This window comes from Ranitomeya variabilis, chromosome 4, assembly GCF_051348905.1.
Source record: "Ranitomeya variabilis isolate aRanVar5 chromosome 4, aRanVar5.hap1, whole genome shotgun sequence".
NCBI lineage: Eukaryota > Metazoa > Chordata > Amphibia > Anura > Dendrobatidae > Ranitomeya > Ranitomeya variabilis.
Window position 1 is genome coordinate 619,771,062 of NC_135235.1, and position 26,965 is coordinate 619,798,026.

At 47.5% G+C, this 26,965-nt stretch overlaps 1 protein-coding gene across 1 annotated transcript; it reads right to left on the reverse strand.

Annotated features, from left to right (window-relative positions):
* Positions 1 to 243: 243 nt before the first annotated feature.
* PGS1 (phosphatidylglycerophosphate synthase 1) lies at positions 244 to 26,965 on the reverse strand. The gene is made up of 10 exons (XM_077253457.1): positions 26,700 to 26,965; positions 8,785 to 8,983; positions 8,470 to 8,547; positions 7,911 to 7,998; positions 7,588 to 7,777; positions 7,248 to 7,426; positions 6,541 to 7,029; positions 5,719 to 5,867; positions 3,695 to 3,821; positions 244 to 496 (listed from the first exon to the last, which is right to left on the reverse strand). Exons 1-9 carry the CDS (start codon positions 26,795 to 26,797, stop codon positions 3,702 to 3,704), a joined length of 1,590 nt encoding a protein of 529 aa, XP_077109572.1. The 5' UTR covers positions 26,798 to 26,965; the 3' UTR covers positions 244 to 496; positions 3,695 to 3,701.

The following is a 26,965-nucleotide window of genomic DNA, read 5'->3' on the forward strand; positions in this document are numbered from 1 at the left end:
GCGCCCTGTGATCGGGGGATGCCGATGGGCGCATGGAAGGACGCACCCCCCTCATAGATGGGTTGCAATCATTCTGCACCATTTCAGTGACCCCTATGACTCTTCGATGCAAGGACCCCACATTTCCGTGTCTGCGCTCTGAGGTTGGCACTTCTGGGTTTCCGGGCAGAAGACATTTTCACCTAGATTACAGCGGTGGCAGGGTGCCCAGCCGCTGGGGTGAGGGACTTCACAACACCGATGTGCAGAGTTACGGTTTTATTTGCTTCCATGCTTTATATACAAGTCCTGTTAAATAGTTGGGCAAATTAGTAAAAAACTGTTCTCAGTGGAGGGCGCGTTACCCGGATACCTGGCGTGGCGGCCAGCGGGCGAGCGAGGGAAAAGCCACACACAGCTATGTAATACTGGAGCAGAGACATCCTCATCAAAAGGCATCATGGTGGATCCTCGGGAGAAGGCGGCCATGTCCAGAAGGAATGATCTCTGCTGACACCTGAAAACACAGGAACATGTGAAAAGACAAGAAATACACACAGCTGAGGGTTTGTTACTACTGCATCCAATCTGCAAACTGGAACAAACCCTCAGCTGTGACAAGTTTCTTTTGTATGTAACCAGGAATTATCCCTTTCACTGACAGCAAGCAGAAATGTTGGCACCGACCAGGAATTGAAACAAAGTATGGAAGAAACAAACCATTTTTCTTAAATTAAAAAAATAATCTCTCCCCGAAGCTGTTCTCAAAACTTTCATTGTACTATAAAAAAAAAAAGTAAATTTCAGTGGAAAATGAGCTGTAAAGATATTTTTGGAGGCTTTAGAAGGCCTCTATATGCAGCGATGCATCCCGTTCCCGTATCCATCAACGTTCCCAGAATGACGGCAGGTTGTGCTCATCACCCCCATCATCCTAAAGGTACCTTCACACGAAGCGACGCTGCAGCGATAGCGACAACGATGCCGATCGCTGCAGCGTCGCTGTTTGATCGCTGGAGAGCTGTCACACAGACTGCTCTCCAGCGACCAACGATGCCGAGGTCCCCGGGTAACCAGGGTAAACATCGGGTTGCTAAGCGCAGGGCCGCGCTTAGTAACCCGATGTTTACCCTGGTTGCCAGCGTAAAAGTAAAAAAAACAAACAGCACATACTTACATGCGTCCCCCAGCGTCTGCTTCCTGACACTGACTGAGCTCCGGCCCTAACAGCACAGCGGTGACGTCACCGCTGTGCTTTCACTTTCGGGCCGGCGCTCAGTAAGTGTCAGGAAGCAGACGCTGGGGGACGCATGTAAGTATGTGCTGTTTGTTTTTTTTACTTTTACGCTGGTAACCAGGGTAAACATCGGGTTACTAAGCGCGGCCCTGCGCTTGGTAACCCGATGTTTACCCTGGTTACCAGTGTAAAACATCGCTGGTATCGTTGCTTTTGCTTTCAAACACAACGATACACGGCGATCGGACGACCAAATAAAGTTCTGGACTTTATTCAGCGACCAGCGACATCACAGCAGGATCCTGATCGCTGCTGCGTGTCAAACAAAACGATATCGCTAGCCAGGACGCTGCAACGTCACGGATCGCTAGCGATGTCGTTTCGTGTGAAGGTACCTTAAGGCCGTCGTGGAAGGAATGAGCCCCCCTGCAATTACATAGAAGCTGTAATGGATGCTGCCCCCCATCGACATGCTGGCAGCCCACCCAGACAGTTGCTTTCCTGTAATGCAGATTAAGGGAAACCCGCTCTATATTTAGGCCTGAGCTCAGAGGACAGGGGGGAATAAGAAGCTCAGCCGGTGGGAGCCCCCCAGGATTTGCATACTATCACTGATGTGAACCTGAGGGAGTTTCTGGCTTCCGCCCTCTAACTTCATGGTGATTTCTGCTGCAGTCGCGATTACATTAATAGGAAGGATGACTTCACCACTTCTACAAGAAAAAAAACAACTCACTTCTGTTAAGATGGAAGAAGTAGCAAAATCTAGAATAAGACGGCCGACTTGTCTTCATTGCAAAAGTCAAATGAGTCACGTCACCCAGAAGGGAAGAGCGGCCGGGGCAGTGACGGATCAATGACGGCCGCACCATCACGGCTTCCTGCTCTGGGTACGGCCTTGTGCAACGATCCTGGGTGATGGGGGCATACGTGCAATAATGCCAGTCTACCCGTGACAGGGGTGGGGGTGCCACATGTGCAGCAATGCCAGTCTGCCGGTGACATGGGGGACGGCACACTGCAGCAATGCCAGTCTGCCGGTGACAGGGGTGGGGGTGCCACATGTGCAGCAATGCCAGTCTGCCAGTGACAAAGGCGGGGGTGGTGCAACATGTGCAGTAATGCCAGTCTGCTGGTGACATGGGGGAGGGCACACGTGCAGTAATGCCAGTCTGCCGGCTACATGGTGAAGGGGGCACATGAGCAGTAATGTCAGTCTACCCACGACATGGGGGAGGGCACATGTGCAGTAATGCCAGTCTGCCGGCTACATGGTGAAGGGGGCACATGAGCAGTAATGTCAGTCTACCCACGACATGGGGGAGGGCACATGTACAGTAATGCCAGTCTGCCGGCTACATGGGGGGGGGGGGGCACAAGTGCAGTAATGCCAGTCTGTCGGTGACATGGTGAAGGGGGCACATGAGCAGTAATGTCAGTTTGCCAGGTGACCACATCGTCACACAATGTACTGCTCTATGGACCCTTTAGCGTCACCCCAGTGGGGTGGTCTCTGTATCCAGTGTCTAGTGTGGTTCCAGATCTCTTTAAATTCATAACATTTTGCCACTTTATATACATTGTGTTTCCTTTCATCAACACATTCAAGATGTCCGCTTGCTGTCAGTGAATGAAAAACAGTCATGTTCAGCTGTAAAAAAAGATCAGCACAAGCCTAATACTTTCTAAAGCTAAAAGGAGAATGTGCCAATTGTATCCACCCATCTGTGAGCTCAGAGAGGCAGTGCACATTTCTCAATAGTGCTGATTGTTTGTTACAGTGTATCAGTTTCAGTAAATATGCCAGCCTGCATTGCAGACTCTTTACAGGACTGTTTAAGCTGGATACAACTGTAGCAAACTCTCAGCTGTTACAGGATATTCCCACCACGCTATAGCGGCTACAATTTCTCACACGTATCAGCATGCAGAGCCTCGGCCCAAGCGTGGATCTCATGACCAGAAAGATCATCATCATCACAGCCATCTTATTTGGGTGACAGGATAACGGGGTCATTTAATTAGCATTAATCCAATAATCGAGGAAAAAAAAAAAAAGTTTCTATTCATTAACAAGAGGAAGAGATCTTGGGCAGATTGTTACCTAAAAACTGCTGAGCTGTACCCTAAGGGCTTTCTTTAGCCCACATACGGGCCAGCACTTTCTTGTACAGGGGCCACAACGTGGTGTAAAGAAATTAGCAATTTGCTATGTGCCTCGTCCGGTCCCCAAAGCAGCTGGTCATCTCTAGTCACCAAGTCTGAGATTCCATAGGTGCCCGGGATGCCAAGGAGGACGCGATCAGGCCCTTTGTACATTTGTCACCATTGGGCCCATGTAGGTCGTAGCTTGTTCTGAAGTGGCAGATCAGAGGAATACACAAAGATCTGCACAAACCCTCAACCTTAGGAAGGTCAGACTGATCCTCATGGTTTAAGGCCAAAAATAATTTGATTTTCACCGCTGCCATCACTCACAGGAACTTCAGAAGAAATTCTTGATCAGAGGCGTCACCAGCTTCACCCAAAGCTTCACATATCGGCTGGGATGCAGGAAGGTATCGGGGGTCACGTCAGCCGATCGCTTGTACAAATGCTGCTGCTCCTGTAGAAACAGACATGGCCGTTACATACCGGTACGTCATCCTTCCTGCATCAATCGTTGGGCGTCATGTCGGATCACGCCTGGTTTACGGTTACAAGATTTGCTTTCTGTGTCACCAAAGTAGGGCAGGATTGTAATTCCTGCTCGTTACTGGGCCTCCCAGGCGAGCATCTCTGCTATAGAGGATGCCAAGACCGCCAACAACATTTAATGGGGGCTGTGCCCCGTTGTCAGGTCCATGGCATAGAAGTAGGGGCAGACCTGACACATATTGTGAAGGGAATGACGGGGTGCTGTGCTGGGTCTCATCATGGCCACGGCTCACTTGGGATGTAATAAGTCGATGCCAGTAAGAACACAATGCAGGGGGTGTAAGAAGGAAGGGGCACGGGCCTCATGACGAGCACATCCCACCACAGCAGCACAAGGGCACGGAGGGATTTCCTGCTTTACAGTAAATCTAGGTGAAGGGACACAAAGGGAAAAGCAATTTCAATGTCGCTCACATTGGCCAGTGTGTGGAGTTATGCAAAAAAAAAAAAAAAAGCCACGGTTGACGTCTGTCCCTCTCCCCCATGGTCATTATCCTCACTAACACATGGAGGAAATGGAGACTCACCCGGCAGATCCATTACTGACAGTTTCTGTATACGGGGGGAGCCGCTTACAAAGCTTTACGCTAAAAACATGGCCGTGATTTCTCAATCCGAGAACAGGAAAAACAGAAAGACTTTCATAGAAGTTACAGGAAAGCGAAAATAAGAACTGGCTCCGGAAAAACATGTCGGAAGGAAACGCATCCATGATGACAGGATGTGTAATTGATTGTTGGGGTCCTATACGCCCCCTACTGCCCTATTCAGAATTTATGGGACTGACAATAATCAGCATCGGAAACCCCGGCCACGGCACAGACCACGTACATCTCACAGCAGAGGTTTCTTACAATTAAAAGGGGTTGTCCGGAGAAAATAACTTAAACACTTAGGAAGGTCGGATGCCAGAATGCAACTCCATTTGTTCTATATGGGGTTGCCGGAAAAAGCTGAGTGCAGCTCTCAGCAGCCCTATAGAATATGAACGAAACGGTGGGCGGACGCATGCACTGCGGCTCCATCCTAACAGGGAATAAAGTCCCCTTTTCTGCCAGTCGGTGCGGAGCCAAGGAATCAGATCTTGTGATTAGGCGATTGCTAGACAACCCCTTTAAGCCCAGTCTAAGTAAACATCCTGTGAGCTAACCTGCTAGGACAGGCTTAAGGCTGAGTCACACATAACGATATCGTTAACGATATCGTTGCAACGTCACGCTTTTGGTGACGTAGCAACGATCCCGCTAACGATCTCGTTATGTGTGACAGCGACCAACGATCAGGCCCCTGCTGGGAGATCGTTGGTCGTTGGGGAATGATCAGGACCATTTTTTGGTCGCTGATCACCCGCTGTCATCGCTGGATCGGCGTGTGTGATTTATCTGCCCCAGTACGGAAACATGCGATGGCATCAAGCGGCACGGTGCCCTATTTATGCCATGACACTGCCTGGGATGTATGTGCAGCTGTTCGAGCAATAACTACAAAGTCTCCTTGCTGTCTTTCTGGTTTCCTTGAATGAAACATCCAAAATCCTCTTCTATAGGACCTCTCAGGATAACAGATAAAATACAATCATGTAAAGAAAAAAAAAAAGAAACTCATGAGAGGCAGCCGAGGGGGTACGTCTGACATTAAAGGGATGGAGGAGAAACATACTTGTGTACTTGGCAGCTGTGGAGGGATTTAAATATCTTTAAATAGAGCGCCCCCTGCTTGGATCATAACGTAACAGTCGGCCCACCTACTAGCCCCCTGCACCGGTCATAAGGTATCCGCCAGCCCCCTGTACAAATGCCAGTCACCTGATGGAGCTGCCGCTGCAAGTCTTTGTTTTCGGTCACTAGGGCGATTTGTGCTTCCAAATCCCGGTGAACAGATCTGTACCCGAAGTTCGGAGAGCCAATGAGTGTAAGACACGGCATGTTTTTTCCCGCTGGGTACAGCCACAGACCTGCAGGAGGAATCGAACAAAAACAAGTTATAGAAAGAAAAAACCAAAACAACAACGAATGAATTTATCATTATACAAACAGAATAATAAGATCGACGGCGCCCACAACATATCCCTGTACATGCGCAGGCAGTCGCCCTGCTGAGGTTTCCTGGCAGGGCCTGTGTAAAGCAGGATTTACGGGCAGCGGCGTGTCAGGTTGAGCCAGTTTTACGGCACGAGACACCGGAGCTAGGTTTCTATAGAGCAGCACAAGGAGAAAGGGAACAGGAGCCGGTCACATTATCCAAGATGAGCGGGTCCTGACTTGACCATCTTACTCGTACGTCTTGTGTTACCCAGAGCCTGTACGGGCAGAACCCACACTAAGAGGGTGATGGTCGCTGCCAAGTGAAGTTGGCACAACTTCAAACCCAAAAGGCTGCCCACGGACGAAGTATACAGAACACTTCAAATCAGTAGCAGACGGGGAGCAAACCTGCACTGGTTGGATCGGAGGCGATGAGTGGGTTGGATGCTTTATGGCAGGTCATAAACTCGTATACTTGATAGTGAATAGATATTATGGGGTCGCACTTGACCGCACCATACAGAAAGTGTTTATGTGCAGCAGATGTTATGAATGGGTTAAAGGATTAATACGCTTGGAAGGGAATCCAGATGACAGTCTCACCTTTGGCGTGAAACGTCCACTGGTCTCTGAAGTATTCCCGCAGCCGGACCCTCAGCCGCTGCCCTTGTCTGCAGACCTCGTTATAAAACTGATGTTCTATGTGCACATAGGCCGCCGGTATGGCACCTGCGATGCCCTTTGCTCCAAAGAAGCCATTGACTTCAGGTGAGGCCAGGAGAATGTTGTAGTCGGCCCTCGTGCCCAGCACCAGGTCCATGTAACCCTGCGTCAGGTTGAAGTACCCCGAGGTCAGATGCAGCTGGTCTCCGCGCTCCGCCTCTGTCAGTAAAGTCTCTGTCACCAGCTCGTCTATCTGGATCCCAAATGGCTTCATTTGTATCAGCGGGTAAACCCATGTATCCGCCGTCTCTGTGGTGGGCTCCTGGCTCTGGAAGCTGGCGCTGTGCAGCTCACACTGCTTGTGTCGTGCCGTCTCTATCACGTTCATCACTCTGTTCTTGGCGGCTTCACAGTATTTGGCTTTGTCACCTGTAAAATGATTTCTACACATCACACATGGTTGTAAAACATGGTAAGAAACCCGCCAAAGAAACCTGCCAATCCAATTCCAACATCCAATATGCAAAAAGGATTGGTTTCCGTTTAACACCGCTTCCCCCCCCCCCCACTCTTTAATAATATAATATATATGAACTAGTGAAGTTCCCCTCCTTGTGCTGAGCGTCTACCTCTCAGGAGCGACTTGCCTTCATACGGGTGCTCCATTCCTTCTTCTACATGAATCGTATCATCCGGCTCCAGCTGCAGGGAAACGTCTCCGACAGCCGCCACCAACTCATCGAAGAAATCCGCCATTTCTGAGCAGTCCTGCAGTAGAATATATCTGTCCTGGCGATTGGTGAAATAGGAGTCGCTCAGGTTTGCTCTGAAAAAGATCATATAAATCATTAAATAGATCTACGGAATAAAACTTGAAAGAATAATTTTTGCATCAAAACTGATCCTGAGAATAGGGTTGCGGTTCCTGGCAGACAGACAGGTGGACATGCACAGTGTGCATGCGTGTGTGTGTGTTGGCGGACGTACCCACTAAGGATGACATTGTCATCAAACAGATAGATCTTCATGTGCTGCAGACCGATTGTCTCGTTGAACCTCTCTGGTGCCAACAGACGCAGGAGTCCTCGAAGGTTTGGGGTGTGAAATAGGGACACACGTACCCGGTCCGGGTATTTCCGCAGCAAAGGGAGTAACATGGTGCGAGAATTCTTTTTTCCTGTAATAGTAAGAAAAAAAACCAAAAAAAAAACAACAGTCAATTGTGATCACCGATGAGTACAATTCCCATCACCAAGAGTCCGAAAACATGGAGAAGTCGCAACCTGAATTCCCAGGATCCCATCACTGACCTCGCGATCCTCTGGTGTAGTCCAGCAGAATGGACACTTGGAGGTCAGTCCGGTCCGTTTTGTGCAGGGTTTCTTCTATGCAGTCCACCTAAACCAGCAACACAAATGGAAATGTATCTAAAGCCAGAAACAACCACAAAATAAAAGTCGTTGTAAGGCTCATTCAGACGTCTGGGCACATCGGTCCGAAATTGTATGGCAGTACACGGACTGGTCGCGCTTTCTCGACATAAGAAATACATGAAGCGGTCACGCTCAGGTCAGGAGATCCGCGGCCAGTCCGTGCATTAGTGGTCCGATCTCACAGGTTTTTCTCAGGGGAATTGTGTGCAGCGTGTGAACGACTTCTATGCACCTCTGGTGGATAGGTGAAAATAAAGACAAAATAATGCCAGATCTGTTCTCCACCAAAATTAGGACAAGGTCTCCCAGCCCTAATATTATAAAGGCGACTTCTTAAAAATTAGTGGAAGGTGAAAAAGTAGAATTGGCAAATCAGATCATGGTTTAAAAGTAGTAAGAAAAAAAAAAAAAAAAAAGCATAAGAAAAGCTGCTCACCAGTTCTTGCTCCAGAACTCCTGTGCCCAGGTATAGAGACGCCATCGTGATTCGCTTCTTAGCAGTTTTCATCTGAGACTGAAGAAAACATAAAATCAACATCTTCCAGCCGCCTGAAGACGCATGGATCACACTGGGGATGATGTAGTGCACGGATTGTGACCCAGTCGCACTAGGTATGACTGGAACCCCACAGCTCGTTCCTCACCAGCACACTTACATTAGGAAATCTGCGCTATCCTATGTAAGCCATCAGTATCAGATCGGGGAGGGTTTGAAGTATTTTCCATCAGCTCGCTCTCATCGGCCACTTACTTTCATCACCTGGTAGAACTCGGCCGGGCTGGTGAGAATCCTCACACTCGAGCCTGAGATCCCAAATTCCGGCACCAGGTTCCCCACCCATTGAAAGCGATGGGCTCCCCGTGGACAAACGCAACCTAAAGGGGGGTGCCGTGTCTTGGCTGGTGGGACAGAGGGAGCCACGAGTGGGGCCAGAAGGAACAAAGGTGTCCTAGAAAAATAAATAATAAGTATAAGTAAGGAATCCAACTTTCAAGGAGGTTTTCCATACAGCATTTTTTTGGCAGTGTGACCTCAAGCACTTGGACTTCCAAACTAGCTAAAAATGGGACCCCTTATTATACACCAGAAAGGAGGGCTGGGGTATGCAGATCTCGCTCTGCACAACTTCTACCTCTCCTCCAGTCAAACTGGCACTGGTGTTCCCATATCTGTGGATTTGCTAATATGTGAAGGTCCCGGCAGTCCCTAAAGAACCTTCATACACTTCAATGGGAAGACCATGGACATGGAAAGTATGCAATGCTGCATTTCCCCTGCGGAGGCGCCGCAGGGAAAATAAAACACCGATCACAGCCGCAGGTCTCAGGGTAAACTATCTTATTTTCGGAGGTGCCTTCTAAATCAGACCTGCTCTTTACCTACCCCAGTAAAGGGGTCAAACCGTGGGCAGACCATGAACATCACATGGAGGTTTTGCAGAAATTTCCATCGGAATCTTTTGGAGCAGGAATTTTGGAGATACCCAATAAGAGTCACATTATAAAAAGATCATCTATGACAATATTGGGAAGTCCCGTAGTTTTTTCATCAGCGTGGTCTCTTACAGGATCATTACCAGTTTCACAGAAAGGAGGAACCAACACCAGAGTATTCGTTTGGATATTCAAGCAAACAGTGGTGGTCTCCAACTTGTGGCTTTCTAATGAATCACATGGAGACATTACGGCATATACGTATAAAGTATGAACAAGGAGCATTCATTAACCATAGGAAGGTATCAGGGGGTTCCCGACTTTGTACTAAAGTAGCAAAAAAAGAGAAAGGCGATTGTTGAGGTCCTGTATTTCAATGATGTAGGCTGGGCAAAGTGTATGGGGGATGCAAGGACAGACCATGGTGATCTGCAACACCCCGATCAGTTGATTAAGGTGCCACAGACTTGGGGCGGCATCTGCAGCCACTCGAGTCACCTTTCCTGGACCAAAATTGCACTTGGAGGTTACACAGTCACAAAACCAAGAGAGACAGATACATACGAATTGGGCAAGGTTATAAGAACGGTGACAATTTGGGTACATTTCTTGTCTTCCCCTTGTATTCTGGAAGATGAAGTAATCAACTACACCTAAAGTACATGTAAATAAATTTCCTTTCATGGGGAAAGGGACTGAGAAATGGGAACCATTCATAATGATTTCTGGAAGACTGTTTCAACAGTGTGATTCATGACAAAGGAGAATCACCGACAGCTCAGAAATGAAGATTCCCAGAAGCCGGGTGTTTGCTAATGCCAGGGTCGGGGCAACAGAACTGAGTCATGGCCCAGGAGCAGCTTCCTCTAATTACAAGTGTGCGCTGACTACACAAAAACCTCCTCCAACTGCGGCCCTAAATGTTTACACAGACTAAAAGCTAAACACAGCGCGGGATACACCCACCACGGAGAAGGCCACGCACGCTAGTCTTAGGATAATGGAAGCAGAGGACCGGACACCAGACTGTTGTGGGGTGCTGATGGCCAGAGCGGGGTCCATGGACTGCAAGACCACAGCAAGGGGGGCTGAATTATCATATCTATGACAATGATGAAGACAGCCACACGCAGGGTCCGCCTCAGTGTCACAGCCAAAAATGGAGCCGCCTGACCTGTGGTGTCATACAACTCATGCTGGAAGCAATTTGGAGCCAGAGGAGATTTAGGGGAACAATCCCCCCATTTTAGCAATCAATTGGGTTACTGTTTATTTTAAAAGTTGGAATAACCCTTTAGGCGAACGATCACTAGTCCTTTCTCCGATGTCATTGATTGTATGACAGTATGGAGGAAAACGTATATCGCTGGTGAAGCAAAAAGATCGTTCACCTGCCAATGAATGTGTATGGCCACCTAAGAGAATCAGGAAAAAGTTGGGAAGATGCCACAACCCAACGCGCCACTAAGCAGCAACCAGCCCGACCCGGCGATCTCTCGCAATGTGGACCTCCGAGCAAACCCCATTTACATCTATGGGTTTATACACATGTATATGGTTGGTGCCTTGATCTTCAGGAACATGACCATAATGTAAGAATAAACCCTTTCTTGATCATAAAAAAAAGTGGCGGGCTATAATGTTTTTCTAAACTCCAAATCTCCAATATAAACCTGTCCCTGGAGATCAGCAGCACTCAGGAGGAGGGCAATAAGCGGCTGTCAGCCAGCCCTTGCTACTGGTGGAAGAGCTCATCAGCCTCAGGTACAGTAAGAACCAAGAGATTTTTGTTTCACCTCACCCCAATGCCAGGAATGGGGTGAATGGCTCTGATGTCACTAGGTTAACACTAGGAATGAGGTCACAATCTTCTCATTAACGTGTGCATGGACGAGCAGACACAGACACCTCTGCTGTACCGGCCATGTAACGTGGCGAGCCTCGATGCACATGTAGGTGAACTTGAAACCAAAGACTAAACCTGATTGCACCATGGAGATTATGTCCCAGGAAACAAGTCTTTTCCTAAAAATAACCTTACACCACGGTCTGTGACAGAAGGTGGAAACTGGGTTTTTGTTACAAAAGTTCCCGGTTGGGTAATGTCAAAACGGTTTCTAAGCTTTACTCAAGATGTCAGGATACTGGAAGATTAGCTCATTATTCCTCATCTTAATAAGTAAATTACGAAATCTCAAGCCCTTTCCAAACCACATGGGCGACTCTGTAGGCCGTCTTACTGAATTAATCACTTGTATCAGTTGTTAAAATTAGCATTGGGAATAGGGGAAAAACCCTGGTAGGCCAAGGCTTCCTGATGGTGAGAACTGCGGGAAGCGGAGGGGTATCCTACTGTAATATATGTGTGGGGTGTAGGCACTCGCCTGTGTCCCCCATTACTGCACATCTTATAGGTATACAGCACAGAGCCGGCTGGCTCCAGGAAACCTTCCCGAGCCAGAAGCCAACACGGCCCTTACTGGCAGAGAGCCTCTTTCTTGCATGGAGGGAGCTCTGGTATTCCTCAAGAGGCAGATAATGAAAACATTACGTAAGATTTCAGAGAAAAGGGCAACAAGTGGGGTGGTGATTATTAGTATAACCAAGAAGGAAGGACCACAGCGATAATAACCGCGTGCTACAGAGTCACTTCAAGACTGTCTACTGATCACTCAAAAAAACATGCAGACTCTTTACCCACCGAACATTTAATATAAACAAGTCATTCGTGTTTTGCAAATACTTTACTGATCCTGAGTTACATCCTGTATTATACCCCAGAACCGCACTCACTATTCTGCTGGTGCAGTCACTGTGTACATACATTACATTACTTATCCTGTACTGATCCTCAGTTACATCCTGTATTATACTCAGAGCTGCACTCACTATTCTGCTGGTGGAGTCACTGTGTACATACATTACATTACTTATCCTGTACTGATCCTGAGTTACATCCTGTATTATACCCCAGAGCTGCACTCACTATTCTGCTGGTGCAGTCACTGTGTACATACATTACATTACTTATCCTCTACTGATCCCGAGTTACATCCTGTATTATACCCCAGAGCTGCACTCACTATTCTGCTGGTGCAGTCACTGTGTACATACATTACATTACTTATCCTGTACTGATCCTGAGTTACATCCTGTATTATACCCCAGAGCTGCACTCACTATTCTGCTGGTGCAGTCACTGTATACATACTTTACATTACTGGTCCAGTACTGATCCTGAGTTACATCCTGTATTATACCCCAGAGCTGCACTCACTATTCTGCTGGTGCAGTCACTGTGTACATACATTACATTACTTATCCTGTACTGATCCTGAGTTACATCCTGTATTATACCCCAGAGCTGCACTCACTATTCTGCTGGTGCAGTCACTGTGTACATTCATTACATTACTTATCCTGTACTGATCCTGAGTTGCATCCTGTATTATACTCCAGTGCTGCACTCACTATTCTGCTGGTGCAGTCACTGTGTACATTCATTACATTACTTATCCTGTACTGATCCTGAGTTACATCCTGTATTATACCCCAGAGCTGCACTCACTATTCTGCTGGTGCAGTCACTGTGTACATTCATTACATTACTTATCCTGTACTGATCCTGAGTTGCATCCTGTATTATACTCCAGTGCTGCACTCACTATTCTGCTGGTGCAGTCACTGTACGCACATTACATTACTTATCCTGTACTGATCCTGAGTTACCTCCTGTATTATACCCCAGAGCTGCACTCACTATTCTGCTGGTGCGGTCACTGTGTACATGCATTACTTATCCTCTCCTGCACTCATTATTTTGGACTATTACAAAACCAATTTAGCCCTTGAAGGGGTTTACCACACTTGGCGGAGGGAAGAGATACATCTATATGTTACTTAGGACACCATTTCTCCGCCAGGATCGGAAGTAATGATGTCTAGAGGAAAGGTTTAGAGGTAGACACATTCCTTATTTTGTAACAACCCCTCTTCTCTACCAAGTTTAGAAAAAAAAGTTCTGAAAAATCTTTTTTGAAAACAGTAGTTTTATGGCAGAGACCCTCTCATTCAGGACATGACTGCCGACTGTGGGGGTCCTCCCTGTATAAGGTGTACATACCCAGGTACCAGGCAATGAGTAATCAAAGACATGGCAAACATGGCTGCCACGTGGTTCTACCATAATCCCCGCCTAGTAATGCCCGTAACATAACATGTCAGCAGTTAGTAGGTAGTTCCCCGTCTTCCCCACAAACACCACTATCACCTGCAGGTACTACAGTAGCACCAGGACAATGGGGAGTGACCAGGGGACGGCAGGTACGGCTCCGATTCCAGGCAGGGAACAGACCTTACAATGACAGTTCAGGGAATCACCCGGGTTCTGCGGATGGCGCACACCTACCATTGTGTCCCTTATGTATATTGGCATGAGATCTAACAAGACAAAGCAAACCAGTTTCAGAATGAATCATGAATCCCATTTACTATAAATCTGATACTTTCTTATCAGAAGATCACACACCAGAGAGCTGCCATGACCTACACGTGGTCACTAATAGGAAGTGCTCCCCCTTGGACCTCGTGGGTACCAATGTTCGCCAGTAGATCCCACCCTGTGAAAGCCCAGCCTGCCATAATGGAGGATTGCTGCTGAGATGACCCTGCACTGTTTCTAGAGAAATGGCATTGACCTGCGGATGGCCGAGGATGGCAATTGACACTTCCCGTTACTAGCCATGTGACACCTGGCATTTTTAGTGCAGGTTGCTGGGGTTTTTACCTACATTATGGACAACATGGGACACAGCCCAACCTGGCCATACACATTAGATGCAATCTACCCCATACAGCTGGGCTTCACAGACTCTTGTAGATCAGTGGCTGCCAGAAACACATGGCCCCGCTGATCCCAGGATCATTCTTGATCCATTACCAATCGCCTATGCTCCCAGCTCTATAGTATAGTGGGGCGAGAATGTTTACCCCCTCTGCGTCTAATTACACGTCTTCCTTTACCAGCGTCCCCCGGATCCAGTCACTCTTTCCATTCCTCGCAGTCTCCCAACATTTGCTGACCATACGGTTTTTTTTCTGCTATGTATATTGGGATACCCACAGCTTGGAAGAACTGTACAAATACCGCAGAAATCCAATAATTCAACACAGATGGAGTAAACCTCAGTGTACATCTCCAGCCTCTGCCATTGTGACTACCGGGCCTGCAACTTTACTTAATCCGCTAAACATGGCACTAACATAAGGGTCCGTAGTCCACGGTTCAGCAGCAGCCAGGGGTAGCGACAGCTCAGTGTCCGGTCACAGTCGTCCTCCGCCTGCCGGATTAGTCATCTGCAGAACTTTGTGTTACCATGAGGTAATGTCAGACGTGGAGGGGGCTTTTCTAACAACAACAATCCTCATTCCTGGAGGTGCGGGACAAGGTGTCGTCACTCCGTCCAACGCTTTACTGCGCTGACGTATGCTGGTTATCGTTCCCGAGATTTCACATAACTAACGGGTGAGATCAGTGCCAAGAGGAGGAAATGCATATTTACATTATATTCTTCGTACAAGGGATTATCTGGAATTCACGACAGAACACATAGATTAAAAAAAAAAAAAAAAGTTGAGAGGAGAGAGTGTATACAGTGGGTACGGAAAGTATTCAGAGCCCTTTACATTTTTCACCGTTTCATTGCAGCCATTTGGTAAATTCAAAAAAGTTCATTTTTTTCTCATTCATGTACACTCTGCACCCCACCTTGTCTGAAAAAGCAGAAATGTAGAAATATTTGCAAATTTATTAAAAAACAAACAAAACTGAAATATCACATGGTCATAAGTATTCAGACCCCTTGCTCAGCATTGAGTAGAAGCACCTTTTAAGCTAGTACAGCCATGAGTCTTCTTGGGAATGATGCAACAAGTTTTTCACTCCTGGATTTGGGGATCTTCTGCCATTCTTCCTTGCAGATCCTCTGCAGTTCCGTCAGGTTAGATGGTAAACGTTGGTGGACAGCCATTTTCAGGTCTCTCCAGAGATGCCCAATTGGGTTTAGGTCAGGGCTCTGGCTGGGCCAGTCAAGAATGATCACAGAGTTGTTCTGAAGCCATTCCTTTGTTATTTTAGCTGTGTGCTTAGGGTCACTCTTTTGTTGGAAGGTGAACTTTCGGCCAAGTCTGAGATCCAGAGCACTCTGGAAGATGATGTTTTCATCCAGGATATCTCTGTACTTGGCCGCATTCATGTTTCCTTCAATGACAAATGGTCGTCCTGTCCCTGCAAATGAGAAACACCCTCATAGCATGATGCTGCCACTACCACGTTTCACTGTTGGGATTGTATTGGGCAGGTGATGAGCAGTGCCTGGTTTTCTCCACACATACCTCTTAGAATTATCACCAAAAAGGTCTATCTTCGTCTCATCAGAACAGAGAATCTTATTTCTCATAGTCTGGGAGTCATTCATGTGTTTTTTTAGCAAACTATGCGGGCTTTCATATGTCTTGCACTGAGGAGAGGCTTCTGTCAGGCCACTCTACCATAAAGGCCCGACTGGTGGAGGGCTGCAGTCATAGTTGACTTTGTGGAACTTTCTCCCATATCCCTACTGCATCTCTGGAGCTCAACCACAGTGATCTTGGGGTTCTTTAAGTCTCTCACCAAGGCTCTTCTCCCATGATTGCTCAGTTTGGCTGGACGGCCAGGTCTAGGAAGACTCCTGGTGGTCCCAAACTTCTTCCATTTAAGGATTATGGAGGCCACTGTGCTCTTAGGAACCTTGAGTACCACAGAAATTCTGTTGTAACCTTGGCCAGATCTGTGCGTTGCCACAATTCTGTCTCTGAGATCCTTGGCCAGTTCCTTTGACCTCATGATTCTCATTTGGTCAGACATGCACTGTGAGGTGTGAGGTCTTAGGGTGCTTTCACACTAGCGTCGTACGACGCACGTCGCAATGCGTCGTTTTGGAGAAAAAACACATCCTGCAAAATTGCCTGCAGGATGCGTTTTTTCTCCATACACTTGCATTAGCGACGCATTGCCACACGTTGCATCCATCGTGCAACGGATGAGTCGTGTTGTGGCGGACCGTCGGCACAAAAAAAGTTACATGTAACTTTTTTTTTGTGCGTCGTGTCTGCCATTTCCGACCGCGCATGCGTGGCCGTAACTCCGCCCCCTCCTCCCCGGACCTTACAATGGGGCAGCGGATGCGTTGTAAAACTGCATCCGCTGCCCCCGTTGTGTTGTTTTTTTTTCACAGTATGCGTCGGTACGTTGCATTGCGACGTGTGTCGTATGACACTAGTGTGAAAGTAGCCTAATATAGACAGGTGTGTGCCTTTCCAAATCAAGTCCTATCAGTTTAGTTAAACACAGCTGGACTCAATGAAGGAGTAGAACCATCTCAAGGAGGATCACAAGGAAATGGTCAGCATGTAACTTAAATGAGTGTGAGCAAAGGGTCTGAATACTTATGACCATGTGATATCAGTTTTTCGATTTTAATTAAATTTGCAAAAATTACTACATTTCTTTTTTTTTCAGTCAAGATGGGGTGCAGAGTGTACATTAATGAGAAAAAAAAATATGAACTTTTTTGAATTTACCAAATGGCCTCCATGAAACAGTGAAAAATTTAAAGGAGGTGTCTGAATACTTTCCGTATGTGTTGGTGTGTGTAATGTAATATATATATATATATATATATATATATATATATATATATATATATATATATATATATATATATATATATATATATATACATTTTTTTTTTTTTTTTTCCTGAGATCTCAAACATTGGATTTTTGGAGAAGAGAAATTAGCAAGTCTGAATTTCTACAGTGGTCACAGATGGACCCCACAGACTTATAGTGGTGGTGGTTCGTGGCTGCTACTGTATACAGGATGCACAGTACAGATGTGACCTGAGCCTAACATTTGTATGTTACCCCCTGTATGTAAACATTGGTGTATGAGACATCTGCATTATGGCTATGCCAGCAAGTCGATCCATTGCTGGATGCAAGCCTTGAGAACTGCCTCTTACATGGCGGAATTTCGATTAGCTGGCACATCCTGGCGGTGTGGCGCATGTGACATTGCGCCAGTCTGGCTAATCAAACGAAGGGCAGTAGATGCTGTCAGCGAAGAGGCGTTTTTCACAGTTTCAGACCAACAGCCACAGACCAGGGTTGTGGCTGATAAGACTCAGTCGTGCGAATTGATTCATGTTAACTCTACCAGCCCCTCGTCTGCCTTATTTACACACTGGCACATGACAATGACGGACAATTCTAATGTAGCAAGTCTTATGAAGGTGTTTCTTTTTGGCCACCTGGCGTAAAAGTAGCCACAAACTTCTTAGCTGACACCTTCCCCATTAATGCGAGCGTGCATGTGTTCTCCATAGGTGGCGGAAAATAATTTTCACAAAACATGATGAAACCAAACATACCCGATCCTCCCCCACTACCCTCCCAATTATTGGGTGACCGCCATTAAACACTAGCTGGTCAGCCAATTTCTACAGGATCATATTTTCATTTTTTGCTGACTTTACCGTGCTCAAACGCATACAGGTAAATAAGACTTCTGGCACTGGTCACTTCAGTGTGAGCAGGAGAAAGGCCCTAGGTGACACCACATGCCGGAAATGGTGCCCGATACCCGACATCTCGGTGCCCTCACCTCCCGATGTGAGCGTGAATGGTGCCGTATAACCCTTTATGACAGGTGCAACTTACAGCTTTTGTCTTGCATGAACCCATGACCCAGACAGATTTATGTCAACCTGGGGGTTCAATCTATTTCCAGCTTTTTCATAAAGCATGAAAGATGGCAGAACGCTTACTCATAAGTTTCTCTGCCTCCGCCGATGTGTTGTCTCTTTCCTATGCACAGTAATAAGTGCTGACCTCAATAACTCGATCTGGTACAAACGCTGAGAGTAGTAGTGTAACGATCCCTTCATGTGTCTCGTCAGCAGCGTAGAGCATGGCCAGGATGTGTGGCTATGAGTGTGCCATGTGCGCAGATCTGACACGGATCTGTAGGCAGCTGTGATGTGACCTGCCGTATCCAGGATGTGCACATGACATTATTAGGCCTCACATAAGATGGGTATCTACACACATGGCACGCTGCCACCAACACCCGTTACTACACGGTACACACAGTTCCCAGAAGACGTCCCGGATCACAGGAGGACGCGACTGGAATCTCAAGGATAACCGTCTGGCCATGGCTCACCCTGCAGGATGTGAGGGCAGCTGACCACGCTGATTCACTGCTGGGAAATATTACTACACTAAACCTCAAAGCGTGAGATCACCTGAGGCTCGGCTGACCCCCAACCCGAGAGCCGGATGGACCACTGCAGGCAATAGCCATGTCTACAAGTTAGTCCAGACAGGAAGACAATAAACCTGGTTATAGTCTGTAATGATATCCGCGGGCACAAAGGGTGACCATCACCAACATCACCATATAGATGAAATCCCAGAAGGTGAAGGCACCCTTCATCCCATCAAGGTAGGGAGGGACCCATACTGTGCAATCTGGCAACCAAATCTAGTGGCCCAGTAAGAACCTCAAGAGATCAATTGGCTACTGGAATGTCTCCCGCCTGGCACCAATTCCATTCTCTCCTGCAAAGAAAGGGAGCCGTAAAGTCAGCTGCCCATGTCAGGCCCCTTCCCAGTAAGTAGTGGCTATAAGGTTCACATGATAACATTTATGAGCAAATTCCTGCACAATAGTGACAGGCAGAAATGATCATACACAGACACACCTATCAGCCTCCTCATTTAAAGGGATTAATCCTTAGAAAACTTCAGTCCCTTCTCTGTTGAAGTTACGGAGGGCAAGACCAGTAACAAATCTAATAATAAATGTTGGCTAAAAAAAATAAAATAAATAAATTTAAATGAGTTTCTGCCAACACCCCAAAGCCTCACTAAAATCATCATATCCATCATACAGGTCAGAAAGCTAAAAAAAGCCAATCTGTAATGGGAAACCAAGCTCAGCAGTGACTTCTAAAGACCTCCATACACAAGAGAGAAGAGTCAGCAGGACAGGACAACCATCCTGTGTGTATGGGGCCAGCCACAGGACCGGGCAGCTGACAGAGGAGTCTCTATCAGGCATTCTCCTCTCCCCATTGAAAACATGAATACTCAGCCCAAAGGTGCATTAATGTGCATTGGGGCGAGGGGTCAAATGTTAGCTGTCTGCCCATCCCTAGGAAAGAAAGTGAGCGCCTGAAAACTGACAGTGCAGGCAGGGGTAATTTGCAGACTTGCTTGTTTTTACAGGCACTTTGCAAGTTCACCCATATAAGATGAGAATAACCCTGCTTCAATGGATGTCTATGACAGGGGGTCTTCAACCTGCAACTCCCACTGTTGCCCTGTCCAAGCTTGCTAGAAAGTATAAAGTCACAGCTGACTGGAGACCTGTCCTCTATGGTATACGCCATCACTGAGGACCTGCATTATGTAGAAAATGTGCTGGTCCCACACCAGTCACACCTGCCGCCACTCCTCCAATGTGTATAGTGGGCCTCTTGGCGTATGATGTTGGAGGAGAGAAAGATCAGGCTACTGATTCTGCCATGGATCTCAGAGAGATCAGCTATGGCCAGATGATTCTGTCCCCGGCCCTCTCATAGAAAACATGAGATCTGGGCAGATTTCAAAATCACACCGCAGCTCATTGCCCTTAGCATTAAAGGAGTTGTCCAGTTAGTCATGAAAGTCTGCAGGTACTATGTGACTGCAGACTTCTGGGTCCTCACAGTGCGCGCTGTCAGGATTCTCCGATGCCGGCAGTGAGAGCGGGCGGTCACCACAAACACGCAATATGCATACACCTGGCCACTTTCTGACTAGGCCTTGCTTAATACAAGTGAGCTGAGAGCGGCTGTGCAAGATAGAATGTCATGTATTTGTGGTCACATGATCACTCGTTCTTACCACCGAAGAAAGTGAGAAAGTGAGTGCAGACTTTCAGGACAAACCCATTAAATAAACCCACCACAGAAGCATGAACACAGGTCACCAATACAAGACATATGCTCATGAAAAAAAAACACACATACAAAAGGTAACCTGTACCTGTACTGAGTGCATTGTTTGTAGGACACTGTTTAACTTTCACACTTTGCTCAGCCATTGAGTTGCTCAGGCATTGTGCAATCTCACACCTTGGTCAGCCACATGAATTATTCGATTTCACACCTTTGTTGGCCAATGTTTACTTTTTTTGCATCACTGATTTAAAGAAACTGGCATCTCAGGTGACCAGGACAGTAAACATGGAAAAAAAAGTCACAGCATTTTTTTTTTTTTTTTTTTAAAACCCATTGCTTTCAAAGGGTGAAAAACGCTGGGAAAAAAAACAAAAAAACACAAAGTGACATGCTCTATGTCCAAAAAACATGCTAAGACAAAACACTGATGAAAAAAAAAGGTGTTTGCATGAGATTTCCGAAATCTCATAGGCTTTACAGGTAAGGCAAAATGCAGCTGAAAATTGGCATTAAAAAACACATCAAAAATGCCTAGTGTGAACTTAATACACACCAAACAATTATGCAATAGCAACCCCCAGACAGGACATATGAGGGGGGCATAGAAGCCTCCAGTCAGGAGATAGGGGGGGGGAGCCTCCAGACAGGACATATGGGGAGGGGTGACAGTGGCCTCCAGACAGGACATATGGGGAGGGGTGACAGTGGCCTCCAGACAGGACACATGGGGAGGGGTGACAGTGGCCTCCAGACAGGACACATGGGGAGGGGTGACAGTGGCCTCCAGACAGGACATATGGGGAGGGGTGACAGTGGCCTCCAGACAGGACATATGGGGAGGGGTGACAGTGGCCTCCAGACAGGACACATGGGGAGGGGTGACAGTGGCCTCCAGACAGGACACATGGGGAGGGGTGACAGTGGCCTCCAGACAGGACATATGGGGAGGGGTGACAGTGGCCTCCAGACAGGACATATGGGGAGGGGTGACAGTGGCCTCCAGACAGGACACATGGGGAGGGGTGACAGTGGCCTCCAGACAGGACACATGGGGAGGGGTGACAGTGGCCTCCAGACAGGACATATGGGGAGGGGTGACAGTGGCCTCCAGACAGGACATATGGGGAGGGGTGACAGTGGCCTCCAGACAGGACATATGGGGAGGGGTGACAGTGGCCTCCAGACAGGACATATGGGGAGGGGTGACAGTGGCCTCCAGACAGGACACATGGGGAGGGGTGACAGTGGCCTCCAGACAGGACATATGGGGAGGGGTGACAGTGGCCTCCAAGCTGGACATATGGGGAAGTGGGTGGCGGCAGCATCCTCCAGAAACAACATTTGGGGGGTGGAGGTGGCAGCGTCCTCCAAACAGGACATGAGGGGGGGGGGGGGGGATGATGACAGCATCCTCCGGACAGGACACATGGGGGGGGGGGGGGGGGGGTGACAGTGGCCTCCAGACGGGAAATATGGGGGGGGGAGGTGACAGTATCCTCCAAGCAGGACATATGGGGGAGTGGGTGGTGGCAGCATCCGCCAGAAAGGACATAAGGGGGGTGGGGGGCGGAGGTGGTGGCATCCTCCAGACAGGACATGAGGGGGGGATGACAGCATCCTTCGGACAGGACATATGGGGGGGTGACAGTGGCCTCCAGACGGGACATATGGGGGGGGGGGGGGAAGGTGACAGTATCCTCGACGCAGGACACATGGGGGAGTGGGTGGTGGCAGCATCCTCCAGAAAGGACTTATGGGGGGGTGGAGGTGGAGGTGGTGTTGGTGGGGGCGCGTCCTCCAGACAGAACATATGGGGGGGGGGGGGGGGGGAGAGAATGACAGCATCCTCCAAACAGGACATATGGGGGAAGGGGTGTTAATAGCATCACAGGACATTTGAGGGGTGAGAAAGGAAGGGTGACAGCGTCCTGCACACAGGACATATGAGGTGGGGAAGGGGACAGCATCCTCCAGACAGGAAACCAACAGAGAAAACAAAGATCCTCCAAAAATGAAATATGTGAAAATTCATTAATCTTTATTTAGTTACCAATATAAGTTTAAAAAACACATTACATGACATAAAACAAAGGAGATGGCAACACACGTTATGCAGAATACGACACTGTGAAAATAAATAAATCATTAGTATCATAAATATAAAGTTGTAAAACTGGGTAAACATCTTATGTAAATGATACCTAACATAGCGGCAATAAACTACTGACAGGTGAAAAATATCCTACTAAACATCCCAGGAAGCAGCAAAATACAGTATATTAAGTGATGAGTAATATTCTGAAAGTGCCAAGTGCTTGAGAGTTGAGATGTGGAAATAATGCAGAGTGATGCTGGAAGATGTCCAGAACCTGTGCTGCGGATCAAGAGGGATGGATTTCAGAAATAAAGCTATAAGGCTATGTGCCCACGTTGCAGAAATGCTGCGGTAATGTCCACAGTATTTCTGCAACTCCCTGCTGCGGGTAAAATGCATGCGGAATTTGCATGCGTTTTCCCGCAAAACAAGCGTTTTTAGCTTACAGAATGCTTGCGTTTTCCAAGCGATTTGAAGCATCACTTGGAAAAGTGAATGACAGGTTGGTCACACTTGTCAAGCATAGCAGCCTCAATAGTAAAAGATAGAATGTTAAAAATAATCCCCCAAAAACAAATTAAAAAAAAAAAAAAGTGGTTATTCTCACCTTCCCACAGCCCCCGATCTCCTCAGCGGCGCTCCCAATACGTTCTGTTCCCAGGGATGCTTTGCGCGAAGGACCTTTGTGACGTCACGGTCACGTGAACGAGACGCCATCCCAGGTGATTCGCGCAATGCATCCCTGGGAACGGAAGCCGCTGCGTGCACCGCTTAGAGGCGGGAGGACTCCGGGGGCCATCAGAAGGTGAGTATATCCCTATTTTTTATTTTAATTCTTTTTTTTTTACAGAAATATGGTTCCCAAGGGCCTGGAGGAGAGTCTCCTCTCCTCCAGACCCGGGTACCATTTGTACATGAAGCGCTGACTTTACGCATAGTGGGCATAGCCACATGCGTAAAGTGAACGTTTCAATGCAATCCTATGGCTGCAGAATCGGCGCGATTCCACAGAAGTTATGAACACGCTGCAGATTTTACCGCTATGCGATTCCGCAGCGGGAAAATCTGTAGCATGGGCACAGCAACTGCGGAATCCCATAGGATTGCATGGGAATGCGTTTTTAAGCGTTTCCACTGCGGCCGAAACGCATAAAAAACTCAACGTGGGCACACAGCCTAATAGCATTAATCCAAACCCTATGTCCGCAAACAGGCCAGGGAGTGCCTATAAAAGTGACATTTTTGGCAAGGGTTACCCAAGACTATATTTACCTAAAGTTGGATTTGGGAAAGTGGAGCCCTTTACACGCATTTCGGCTGTTCTTCCCCAGAAGGGATGCTTGTCATTTAATGTTTGTTTTAAAACTTACACTACCGTTCCAAAGTTTAGGGTCACTTAGAAATTTCCATTTTTTATTTTTTTTTTAAAGAAAGGCACAGTTTTTTCCAATGAAGCTAACGTTAAATGAGTCAGAAATACACTCTATACATTGTTAATGTGGTAATTGACTATTCTAGCTGCAAACGTCTGGTTTGTAATGCAATATCTTCATAGGTGTATTAGAGGCCCATTTCCAACAACCATCACTCCAGTGTTCTTATGGGACTTTGTGTTTGCTAACTGTGTAAGAAGGCTAATGGATGGTTAGAATACCCTTGAAAACCCTTGTGCAAGTACGTTAGCACAGCTGAAAACAGTTTGGCTGATTAGAGAACCTATAAACCTGACCTTCCTTTGAGCTAGTTGAGAATCTGAAGCATTACATTTGTTGGTTCCATTAATCTCTCAAAATGGCCAGAAAAAAAAAAAAAAACTCATGTGAAACTCGACAGTCTATTCTTGTTCTTAGAAATGAAGGCTATTCCATGCGAGAAATTGCCAAGAAACTGAAGATTTCCTACAACGGTGTGTACTACTCCCTTCAGAGGAGAGCACAAACAGGCACTAACCAGAGTAGAAAGAGAAGGGAGAGGCCCCACTGCACAGCTGAGCAACAAGACAAGTACATTCTGTAGTTTGAGAAATCGACGCCTGTCAGGTCCTCAACTGGCAGCTTCATTAAATAGTACACGCAAAACACCAGTGTCAACGTCTACAGTGAAGAGGTGACTCTGGGATGCTGGCCTTCAGGGCAGAGGGGCAAAGAAAAAGCCATATCTGAGACTGGCTAATAAAAGGAAAAGATTAATACGGTCAAAAGAACACAGACATTGGACAGAGGAAGATTGGAAAAAAGTGTTATGGACAGACGAATCCAAGTTTGAGGTGTTTGGATCACACAGAAGAACATTTGTGAGACGCAGAACACCTGAAAAGATGCTGGAAGAGTGCCTGACGCCATCTGTCAAGCATGGTGGAGGTAATGTGATGGTCTGGGGTTGCTTTAGTGCTGGTAAAGTGGGAGAATTGTACAAGGTAAAAAGGATTTTGAATAAGGAAGGCTATCACTCCATTTTGCAACGCCATGCCATACCCTGTGGACAGCGCTTGATTGGAGCCAAATTCATCCTACAACAGGACAATGACCCAAAGCACACCTCCAAATTATACAAGAACTATTTAGGGAAGAAGTAGGCAGCTGGTATTCTATCTGTAATGGAGTGGCCAGCGCAGTCACCAGATCTCAACCCCATTGAGCTGTTGTGGGAGCAGCTTGACCGTATGGTATGCAAAATGTGCCCATCAAGCCAAACTAACTTGTGGGAGGGGCTTCTGGAAACATGGGGTGACATTTCTCCAGATTACCTCAGCAAATTAACTACTAGAATGCCAAAGGTCTGCAATGCTGTAATTGCTGCAAAGGGAGCATTCTTTGTTTGAAGGAGAAAATTATTATTTCACATAAAAATCTTTTTTTCGAACCTTGTCAAGGTCTGGACTAGATTTTACATTCATTTGGCAACTCATTTGATTAATAAAAGTATGAGTTTTCATGGAATGCACAAAATTGTCTGGGTGACCCTAAACTTTGGAACCGTAGTGTATGTTGGTAACTAAAGAGTAATGAATTTTTCCATATTTAGTTTTTGGAGGATCTTTGTTTTCTCTGCTGGTTTTCAGTTCTCACGGTGCTCTGTGTTATTATATAGGACACCATAGATTAGATCCTCCAGACAGGACATAAGGGGGTACAGAAGCTTCAGGACAGGACACATGGGGGGAGGGGGCGACGGCGACCTCCACAGGACACGTGAGGGGACTATAGACTACTATGGGGGAGTTGGGAAAGCTGCTTCCAGACAGGACAGGTGGGGGGACTATAGACTACTATGGGGGAGAAGGGAAAGCTGCTTCCAGACAGGACAGGTGGGGGGACTATAGACTACTATGGGGGAGGAGGGAAAGCTGCTTCCAGACAGGACAGGTGGGGGGACTATAGACTACTATGGGGGAGGAGGGAAAGCTGCTTCCAGACAGGACAGGTGGGGGGACTATAGACTACTATGGGGGAGGAGGGAAAGCGGCTTCCAGACAGGACAGGTGGGGGGACTATAGACTACTATGGGGGAGGAGGGAAAGCTGCTTCCAGACAGGACAGGTGGGGGGACTATAGACTACTATGGGGGAGAAGGGAAAGCTGCTTCCAGACAGGACAGGTGGGGGGACTATAGACTACTATGGGGGAGAAGGGAAAGCTGCTTCCAGACAGGACAGGTGGGGGGACTATAGACTACTATGGGGGAGAAGGGAAAGCTGCTTCCAGACAGGACAGGTGGGGGGGACTATAGACTACTATGGGGGAGGAGGGAAAGCTGCTTCCAGACAGGACAGGTGGGGGGACTATAGACTACTATGGGGGAGGAGGGAAAGCTGCTTCCAGACAGGACAGGTGGGGGGACTATAGACTACTATGGGGGAGGAGGGAAAGCTGCTTCCAGACAGGACAGGTGGGGGGACTATAGACTACTATGGGGGAGGAGGGAAAGCGGCTTCCAGACAGGACAGGTGGGGGGACTATAGACTACTATGGGGGAGGAGGGAAAGCTGCTTCCAAACAGGACACGGGGGACTATGGACTCCAGACAGGACATATGATGGCGTGCTCTACTGCCTGCTTTCCATGTCCTTGCAGTGACTCTCGCCCGTACCTGCCCGCACGGTCCCGGTTCCGGTCACAGAGACGAGCCAAGAGAGCCAGAAGCCCCGGACCGCGGATCCGGCGCCATAACACTGCGGGCGCCGCCATCTTTCCAGGAAGTGCACGCCGCCGGTCAGTCAGTGCCGCCCCTCGCGAGGAGACTCGGGATTACGGAGATAACGTGGCGGCCGTTGTAGTTATGCGCTCACTTCATGCCGTGCCGTCATCTTTACCCGCTGCCATGTCTATAATAGATGTCACTCTGCGCGTGGAGGC

Bases quoted from the DNA above. Each gene is read 5' to 3' on its own strand.
- PGS1 (XM_077253457.1), bottom strand. From the start codon at position 26,797: ATGGCGGCGCCCGCAGTGTTATGGCGCCGGATCCGCGGTCCGGGGCTT. The intron at 7,778-7,910 runs GTCAGTGATGGG...TTACTATTACAG, and splicing joins CTACACCAGAGGATCGCGAG to GAAAAAAGAATTCTCGCACC. The intron at 7,427-7,587 runs GTACGTCCGCCA...GATCTTTTTCAG, and splicing joins GACAATGTCATCCTTAGTGG to AGCAAACCTGAGCGACTCCT.